Raw genomic sequence first — 10651 nt, forward strand, 5'->3', positions numbered from 1 at the left:
CGGTATATCAACCTCATAAATTTCCTATACAAGAGAATGAGTCATTACCAGTGACTGAACACAGAAAGCAAGTGCTGGCTTTTAGACAAAGGTTTTGCTGCCTCTTAAACAGCTGTCAAAATATCAAAGCCAGCTCAACAAGTATCTTTATCGTGCCAGATTAGAAATGAAATGTGGGTCTGTACAGAAATAAAGCAGGTCACATTCTGCCATGCATATTATCACTTGGTAATCTCCTCTCTTCATCAGATGTTCACATCTCTCCTTTTCTGAGTTCTGTTATGAATTATAGAAAATTAATTATAGATTTTGTTCTGACAAAATTATTAAGATGATGAAATGGCAGTCAGGCTACTTCAATACCTTGTCTGAAACTTGAAACAACAAAAAATACACATAGAAAAGCCTTGATTTCAGGAATTAGGTTTTGAAATGGAGTATCTCTAGTTTTAAGTACATCTTTAAATCCTTATTTTGACATACTAACTACCTGCAGGAGAAGTGAATGCCAAGAAAACAAACAGCAATAACTAAATTACTGTTGAAAAGGGGAACATAACTTACACTGCTGTCTTAGCAAGTTCTGACTCAAATTCACAGCTGCCTTTTTTTTTTTTTTAATAAGAAAAAAGAAACAAATGAAAGACCTTAAAACCACAACTCAGACCTATGAGAGAATAGGGAACGTTTTAGGTTTAAGTTTATCACCTGCTGTATCAGGCAGAATCCAAACTAATCCCACTGAAAAACAGATGAATTTGTTCCTCACAAACTGGGAACTGCTTGACTGGGTGCTGAAAAAAAAGAAGCCTTCTCTGAAAGCAGCTACCAAATCCACCTTTTTTTCCCCTGAAAGTAATGAAAAATTATTATTTGATTGTACCTTTAAGATGAACACATTTCCAATAATGTGTGTACAGATTAATTTGGTTACACTGACAACTTCTTATGCATTTATGTCATGTCATAGCTCAGCCACTAAGGCCATTGCAGCAGCAGCTGCTATTTACCCAGTGTTCTTTTCCATCCTGAACATCTGAGTTTCCGTTACACAGAAAATTCAGTAAGGTGGGAATGTTCATGAAACCAGCCTTGTTCACACAATATACTTTCTCAAATGCACCTTTTACACGGGACATATATAGCTAAAATAACATCTAAGGAGCAATTAGATGCAAAGCTTGATTACCTGAGGGTGTATCTCAAACCTCCAGAACTCCCAACAGTCTAGTCATTATGAGTCACTCTTCAATGCATTAGCTCTAAATGAGCCAGATGTGTTGAAATATTTAAGTCCCTAGGTAAGCTCCGGGGATTTTAGAGAGATTCTCCTATCACTACTGCATGTACATCTCTTGCTAAAGAGAAACACAGCTATGTGCACACACTGAAGGCACAAGAGTTTCTACATAATGCCTTAAAAAGCAGCACAATTTCTGTTGTATGTACATTTTTTTTCTGGGTAATGAATTCGAAAGTAAACACAAATTATTTAGTCTATGCTTGAAATGAATTTTTACAGTCTGTTAGGGCATTTTCTCATTAGTAAGTTTATGAGTACATCAAGCTTTAGAATATATAAAATGTGATACACAACTAAAAAAAATCAGTTATTTCATTCTTTTTGAACAACTGACACAAGGAAAAAAAAGTTTCTAGTAAACTTCCCCAAAGATCATAAAAATCAAATGTTCTGATCTCAAACCATGATTGATATTAAATGGCAAACCTATGCTGCCTCAAGTGGTAGTGCTAAACCAGTTTGTGTACCCTTAGCAATACTACTGCCCTTTGCAAAGCTATATATTTACACAATACATTTTCAATTTATGCAGCACAGCCTTATTTTACCGTAATCAGAAAATATGCTGGAATTAGTTGATCAAAAGGCATTCATTCATTCAGTTTCAAAGAGGATTAATCTAATACAAAAGCACAATAAGAGCAAGGACACACTGAGCAACTTTGTGATAGTTTCTATGAATTTGATTATCAGTGTCACTGTGGGTTAAGATTCTGTTACAGACAGTATACTAATAAATTCTGCTTCTGCTTTTTCAGTTTCTCATTGAAGTATGGAAGTTCAGCTCAGCACATAGGACACTGTAAGACAATCAGATGTTTCAATTTCAAGTCCTTCGATACTCTCCATTAATATTATTTACTATTTAACAACTCTTGAAACCATTCATTCTGGATTTGGCCTGATAGACATTCTTTGCATTTGTGGTCAGCTTAGTGATCTAGAGCCGTTGCCTTTTTATTCTAGATGCTGGTATTAGTCCTGTCTACTTACCACATCAAATAAAAATTCACACACAAATCCAACTAACCAAAAAAAAAAAAAAAAAAAAAAAAAAAAACCCAAAAAAACAACAAAAAAAACCCCACCAAATATGGCATTTATTGTAATTGCAAATATATAAGATGTTGGCAAAAATACTTGCTATAATCAAAATATGATCTCATTTCAAAATATGATCTATTCCTTTTTCAGCTGCTTCTTCCAAACATACTAGACCTTTCAAACAGGGAGCTTTTGATTTGCCTTACTGAAAGCTGCTTCTATAGTTACCAAGTGTTGGTGGTAATGGGGTCTGGATCCGAAGACAAAAGGCAGATATCAACTTGCCAGTAGGTAATGTTTGATGTATTTAAATGTGAAGGTACATCTTCCATGATTCTTGAGGTATTCACAGATACTTGTTGACAAAAACTTCTAAAATTAAAGTTACATTAATATAGCGAAAAACAACTGCACGTTTCTTGACTGCAAATCTACAGGAGCTTTTATTTAAGTTTTGTTTGGGAAGAAGCATTTTTTCCCCTCTAAATAGCTATAGACAGCTCCCTTTAGATTCTGGAATTTACAGATTGCATCCAGAAGATCTACAGCTTAGATGAAATTACATACACAACAGTGAAGCAGGAACGCAACTATGTGATTTCCAACAGAACTGAGTGTTTATATGATTAGACTTTCCTTTATGGCATAAAAAAAAATCCAAACAAAGCATTACTATGCGAAGGTTTACTATCTAATACACATATATTGCACATTCATAGACATTTCATCTGAAAACATTCTGAAAATATTACAGATCTTTCACATGATTTAACAGCTGTTTCAGAGCTGCATAAAAATACCTCATCAAGTAGATGTCTAAATATAGCCACCAAGACTCATTCCCCCCTGGCCAATTCAAAATCCAGTCTTCTTTAAACTAAATTTTTTGTACTGATTCCCTTGATCTAGGGACCTCCTGTGAAACAATGCTACTGTCAATAAGAATAGAAACCAGTCAATTGTAGTGAGAACTGAGCATGCAAGATGGGATTTTTACATGTCCACAGAACAGGTAGTTGCACTTATTGCTTATCAGAATGGAAATCTTCCTAGGATGCCTGTGTTAAGTGAAGCGAATCCAGCAGGACTCAGAAGGTGAATTGTGTTGATGCTAAGCAGTGAGTTCCATAAAACCTGCATATCAACTGGTCCCTACTAACAGCTTCAGCTCACATATGGCCATACCTTTCACAGCAGCTTTTGCTGACTCTGGTTCAAGTATGCATTCAGAAAATCAGCTGTTATGCCAATAAATTGTTAAGTTCAAAATAGACATGGGTATTTTCACATTTTTTTTTTTTTTAATCACAGTTTCTATATGTCTCAACTTTTTTTTTTTTTTTTTTTTTTTTTTTTTTTTTTTTAAAGGAACTACAGGAACAACTTCCACAAGGCTAACTTAGAAATCTGTTTTCATTTCTTGTGCAACTAGTGATAGAACTAGAGGGAATGGCTTCAAGCTGTGCCAGGGGAGATTTAGGCTGGACATTAGGAAATACTACTTTTCTGAAAGACTGATCAGACACTGGAATGAGCTGCCCAGGGAGGTGGTGGAGTCACTGACCCTGGAGGTGTTCAAGGAATGTTTGGATTTTGTGTTGAGGGATATGGTTTAGTGAGAACTATTGGTGATAGGTGGATGGTTGGACTGGATGATCTTGTAGGTCTTTTCCAACCCTGGTGTTTCTGTGATTTCTGTTATTCTGTGATTCATATTATAGAGGCTGAATTTCTGCATGGTTCTGTTGAAAAGTGAGAGATAATTTGTCAGCTGCTTTCAGCCTGTAAGAATCAGATCTTCTGGTGAAGAAGGTTAACCAAACTCATCTCCACTATTCATAGTCAAGAAGATTATAAACCTTTTAATTTGGAGTGAACAAGGTAGCAAAATCATTTTACAAAGAAAATGAGTTTTGTAAGAGGATTTGCATTTTCAGCACCATCTGTTCTTTTATATGACTTACTGCTTTAAACTAAGAAAGTGAAATATTTTTCAGGACTGTACTGCTATAGTGGAGGTGACAGGTCAAAATGTGCTCAATTTCTTGTAAACAGATGTGGCCAGGTCTTTCAAATCTTTGTCTGCATAATCCAATGCTGCAGAAAGTTGCTTTTTTATTATTATTATTTATTTAAGGAGTTGGTTTGTTTTTAGAATTCACAGATTTGTTTGGTAAAGATATCTAAACCAACTGATAGGAACTTTTACAACTGCAACACAAAGATCAAGCTACTGGTATTTCTCCAGCTCTCACGTGCTTAACATTTACTAAAATGCCCTGACTTTGGCAACTATATTTCTAGTGGCACTGAACAACCACAAGAAGAATTGCAACTGCAGGGAAAGGAATACTTAAGAAATTAATCATATTTATCAGACAGTGAATTGCATTAAAAAATAAAAAAATCACTGAAACACAGAATAGAAAAATACAGAAGTATCTTTCCTCTCAACTGCCAGAAAACATTTCCAATTATCTTTAAACACAGTTTCCCCCCAGATTCTGAATTCTGGTTTGCTTCTACTTCTACGAACTCTACATGATACTTACTAATTTCAGGGTTGCTAAAGCATACTTTGAATAATCCCACTCCAAAATCATTTTATTGTTAAACAAAAAAATTAAGTTAGTGTAGAAATGATCAATCATTGCATTCTAAATGGTCCTACAGGAGATTTGTTCTATTACCCCTTTTAAATCAGTGAAAAGATCCAACTTCCAAAACACAATTCTTTGACCGGTATCAAAACTGGTTTGTTGAACAAACTATGGAAGCAAAATTAGGACAAAGAAAATTTTGTAACAACCAACAACAGAGAATACATTTTTCACATTCATTTAACACAAACTTGTCACAAGAGCATAATTGAAAAGAAAAATGTAATTTACCTATAACTACATCGTGGCCATCAACCAGGCCTGCAGAGAACAGCTCCTGAGAAACACCATCTGCTGTGTCTGTCCAAAAAGTGAAGTAAGTATGAGAATCCAGAAAAACAACAAAAAGTACCAATCACCCAAAGCAATATAACAAAAATATATTTTAGTTTCAAAACACCCATAAGTCACAGGCTTGAATTCAATGTTATTGTTCATTAGGAGGGAGAAAAAAAGGACCACAATTTTACAAGATAATTAACTTAGCAGCCTCTACACAGCAAAATGATGTGATGATTTTATTCATTACAAATACCGTACAGACCTTTCCAGGTCACTAGCATTTCTTCTCTATTATTTAAATAGGTACTCTTACGTGGTTTACAATTTCAGTATTTTCACAACCAAGAAAATAAACTGTTGTGGCATCTTCACTTGTACCTCCATCTTCTCTACTGTATATCTAGATTGAGAAGTGTAATATCAGGTTTTCTTATTTGTTATCAGTGGGGTAAGGGAGTTATATACAGTCATTATTTTCTTTGAGCTCTGAGCTCAGAACAGGCTTTACGAATGGTGACCCAGAAGATTCAGAGCTTTGGATGGATGTTGACTGCTGTAACTGAGTAGCTTAATTCCCAAGTCTCTATGCCTACTAACGGTTACTGGATAATTATTGCAAAAAGAATTTGGAAGGCTTAAAGTAAGTGGGAAACAGCAGGAACAAGTCTATGTTCCACCAAGGTCTCAACTGCACATGACATTAATGCAAAATGTCTACATGGAGTCCACGTTTTGAGGCAGCTGAGCACTTACATAATCTCCTCAAGTAAAACACAGACGAAAAAACAGCATCACTGAGTGAGTTAGAATTTCTGTAGAGATTTGAGGGTGAGAATACTGGCTATCTCAGTAACTATTAGGAATAGTCCTCAAGTATTTTTATGATATATCCTGCATTTTTCAACCAAATACAAATTTTTGCATAGCTTACGTAATTGCTTAGTGAGTATTTAAGTAATTCTTTCAACGGTGACTAAATCAGGATGCTCTGTGCCCAACTAAGAAATTTCTCATTATTACTCATTATCAAAATTCATGAGAAATGCAAGTAGACAACAGAATATACCCACAAAACTACTGCATAAGATAGATAATATGACATACGGTAAAAAAAAAAAGATACCTGTTCCAATTTGGACTTTTTTTTTTTTTTTTTTTTTTTTTTAAGTGGAAGCTCTTTGTAAAGACTATTCTAAGTATAGCGTATATTGACTTCTGAAAAAAAAAAAATGAAATATGTTCACAGCTTAAAGGGTTGCTATGTTACAAGGATGATACCTTCTTTCTCAACATATCATCCGCTTGCATATTTTATTGCAGTAATACCCAGTATCCTTCAAATAAAAATAAATTTTATGGCTTCTTAAAACTCTTAGCACTGGAAAGCCAGAGTTCCACAAGCTTCTACAAATGGTATCCTACGTTTCAATGCCAGAATTTATTTCTGATGAGACGTAAGCTACAAATGCAATTCAACTGCCAATTGAAGACATCTGAAAAATGGTGTATACCTCATACTTTTTAACAGAACTTTTTATTACATAGGACAAAGAAACTCAAATGTTACCACTATCACCATATATATATTTTCATAGCTACCATATGCCATTTCTTGTTATGTTCTCCAAATGTAAAAAAAAAATAAAAATCCCAAAGCCATAAATATAATGATACAAGATCTTACAGAGCACATAGATCACTTGGGTAAGACATAAAATTGATAAAAGTATACTGTAGAGAAAATCTAACGTACACAATACATTATGCAACCTAGCTACTAGAATTTACACACATCTCATGTTCTTGTTCAAGTTAAGTCCAGTATGAAGCTCTGCATAGGGAACATTTCAGAGAGATAGTTTATATTAACCAGAAGTACAAATCAGTTTCTGAAAAATCCTTCTGAACAATAAACAAATAATTCAATTGAAAGAGCCTTACCTCTGCCTGGAGTAAACTCAAAACGTATATCATTAAGTTCTTTTCTGGAGTTTCTGAAAAACATTCAGTGCATACATTAAAATTTAATGAAGAAAAGCTTATTCAAACTAACAATTTTCAGCTTTGTAAGTGAATTGCTTTTAAATATGTGAGGAGTACATAGTTTTATGCTCAACTGGCAGGCACATCTAAGAAACTTTAAAAAAAAAAAAAAAGGCTAAAAGCCACATAAATGTAATTATTTTTTAAAATATATTAGAAAATACCATTGGTTTTGTTGTTGTTGTTGTATTTTTGTTTTGTTGTTGTTGTTGTTTTACAAAGAATCATGATTAGTAAAAACAGATGCAAATAGTTGCTTGAGCCTAGCCAGGAGATCATTTAGCTTTGCAGCTGGATATAAATTTTGGCCACAACAGTCGCTGTGTCCAAGGGCCAGGTCCTTGCCTGCTGCTGTTCCCACCCCAGATCAGGCAGAACAGCAATAGTTGCTGATAATCTCATCTTTGATATTGTCTGAAGGAGATGCTCAATAACTTTTACATCCACCTACGCTACTTAGAATTGCTAGGTTTCTGCTGTTTTTCACCTAATGACTCATATTCATGATAATCTCTTCTGTTTAATGGTGAAACTATATGAAATTAGCATAGGACATAGCATAAAAAAATAACAGACTAGTTTTAGTGACAACTACTCAGGCCCTCTATCTAGACAATACAAATGGCATTGGTAACCACATTTTTGTAACAAGGACTTTCCTCAACTTGAGAAATACTATTCTCCCAACACATCCTGACAGGAGGATTCACCACATTTTCATGGCAATATTTTGGTGAAAATCAACAGAAAGATCTTAGTCTGAAAAATGTCTGGAGAACCTAAAAGATGAAACAGAATCCTTTCCGTCTTCAAGAGACACTCTGCTATACTGGCTCTAACAGTTCAGTATAGTCTGAATAGCACGTATCACCCTACTCCAAGAATAACAAAATATTCACTTGTTTTTAAAGCCCTCTATTGGAAATCAAATACACAGAGAGAAGCTCACTTAAGAGACTGAAAAGCAGTTTTTGATGCATAGCGTCCATAAAGCTGTTCTGAAATGAATAACTTCACATACTGACCACCATTGTCTCAACAGGGAGGTTCTTAATACATATAAAATAAGCAGCACAGCATGAAAACCAAAGGTTTTCTGCCTTCATCTTTGCTCCTGAGAGCACTTTAAACAGTTAAGCACGTGACACAGCCATAAGGGACTTACTACCCAACTGAAAGAATTCCTTTATAATCTTATATTGTGCTCCAAACCACCATCTTTTGCATATTTTCCATTTCAATTTTAGTTAATAATTTCTACCATCTACAAAACATTAGCCTCTTCACTAAACAGACATCCATCTTGTTTTTGGAAATGGCAATCTGACTGAGCATAGGGATGAACTTAATTGCTGTATCATGCTTTTTCCAATGAATTGCTAAATCCACTTGAAAAGCTAATAGCAACAGAATGCATTTTGCAGTCCATTATTCTTCTCCCCAGCAAGGAGGAGAACTGTAAGCAAGCTCAGATTTCAGCATACCAGGCCATGAAGTCTTGCTGTGGGAAAACTAAATCCAATAGGCAGCCATACCCAGCTGTGCCTTAAGAGCTATTATCACTTGCTAAATACTTACAAAAATATTAGAGTCAAAAAAACAGCAACATGCAGGAAAACAAAAACCAGTGATTGGCAACATAGACAAAAGCAATATAGGAAAGCCTGAAAAATAAGTATGCCACATGCAGTGTTTAAAATGAAGAGTACTCATTTACTGAACATACTGAATGCTTCAAAGCTGAAGGAGTTTCAGGTTCCCAAAATTCTATCCTAAAAAGCTACGGGAGTTTAAATGTGTTAATACAAAGCTATGGATAATGCAGCTAGACCTGTACAGATTTACTAGGCTCATTTACTTCTGTTGTAAAAATCTGCTGCCATTATATGGAATTACGCACTTAGTCTATTTTTATTCAACAAAGAATAAGTATGAATCTCAATTCTCCAGCCCCTCCCCCCCCCCCTTCCAAAAGCCCTGGATGGCTTTCTGTCTAGAAGCAAGCCACATATGACCCATCTCTGAGCTCCCTTTTGGCACAGCACTCCCCTCTGCTGAAATTTATCACATCTAACAAGCTTATTAAACTGCTGCTTTCCAAAAAGGGGAAGTTTCACAGAAATTTAGACTACTTCTCCAAAATAAAATAAAGTAAAAAGCAGTTTTGGCTAAATGTGGGACTCGGCTCAGACTTACATACCCTCTTCCTGCATACACTTTTGAAGAAACAAATCAAAGGAAAAACAACTTTTTTCACACTTCTGCAGAAGGAAATCAGGAAATTTTGCTTATTAGCAGCTACACTGAATTGCTCCAGCCTGCGTATCTTTTTTCACAGCTGAGAAGGACTTCTGTAGATTTAGCACTCTTCCAGACAACTACTTAGAAACTAGTTCATTAGGCTCTCAGATTGCCTTTCCCCAAATCTCCCATAAAACATTCACCACATAAAAAGGCACCAAGTCATTATGAAGTCTCACAAAAATTATTCATTTTCTAACAGACCAACATAGCTATGTGAGACCAGCTGCTCCCGATACAGACTGTTTCCTAAAGAAAGATGAAAATGTGGTAGTGAGTTTTATTTTGTTTTTAAATTGCAAAATGTCCCAAATAGAAGTTATGAGTCAAATTTGCTTATTAAAGTGAAGGTAAAAACTCAAGAAAATTCAAGCCAACTTTGCCGTCTCCGCTTTTATACTCAACTATTTTAAATTTAGTTGCTGCTTTCTGTTTAATTGTACACTATCATTCAGGAAATAAAACAAAGGAAGTTTGTCAAGATTCAATTGCTAAAAGCTTTTCTGCTTATGGTTCCATTATCTTCCAGACATTTATTGATTTCCATAAATTATTGATTCCATTATATATTTATCTACCAAACAGAAGATGCACTTGATTTCTCCCCCTAAAAGCTGTTCGGCCTCTTCTCCAGTTTTCAGACTCTTCTCTGGTTCTACTCAGTCACTGTTGTTCCAAATTAGTCTTCTAGTTCCCTTGCGACTCTTTGGCGACAACTGTTTGGGCTTGCTGATTTATTTGCATGCAGTTTCCAAGTACCATTTCATTTGTTCATTGGAGTTCTTTTTTCCCAGTGACATCCATTACAGCCTTATCATGCAGCAGCACACACAGGCTTTATTACTACTAAACAGAAATAGGATTTGAAGAAAGGCACCTATATCTTCATGATTAATAATTTTATCATCTTCATCATTTCTTAATGTTCCCTAGTTTTTCTAATGCATTTGTGAAAACCGGCTATTTCTACTTAAAATTGCAAACTCAGACCTTTTTGCCACCCCTTGTAATACCTCTT

General features: G+C 35.0%; 1 protein-coding gene across 7 annotated transcripts in view; it reads right to left on the reverse strand.

Annotated features, from left to right (window-relative positions):
* STK39 (serine/threonine kinase 39) overlaps positions 1 to 10651 on the reverse strand; it is a 90008-nt gene that overhangs the window by 16422 nt on the left and 62935 nt on the right. For 3 of the 7 annotated variants that reach the window (XR_016468251.1, XM_090143954.1, XM_090143955.1), the window contains exons 14-16: positions 7231 to 7283; positions 5239 to 5307; positions 709 to 849 (exon numbers count right to left, since the gene is read on the reverse strand). Coding sequence is in view for 5 of the 7 variants with exons in the window: in XM_090143954.1 (XP_090000080.1) it covers positions 709 to 849; positions 5239 to 5307; positions 7231 to 7283 (263 nt within the window). In the remaining 2 variants the exon portion in view is untranslated. Of the gene's footprint in view, positions 1 to 708; positions 850 to 4847; positions 5116 to 5238; positions 5308 to 7230; positions 7284 to 10651 lie in introns of those variants that run through there. The other 4 variants (XR_016468252.1, XM_031599528.2, XM_090143956.1 and 1 more) reach the window with 2 other exon arrangements.

Source organism: Phasianus colchicus, chromosome 7 (assembly GCF_987193195.1).
Source record: "Phasianus colchicus chromosome 7, bPhaCol1.hap1.1, whole genome shotgun sequence".
In the NCBI taxonomy this organism is placed as follows: Eukaryota; Metazoa; Chordata; class Aves; order Galliformes; family Phasianidae; genus Phasianus; species Phasianus colchicus.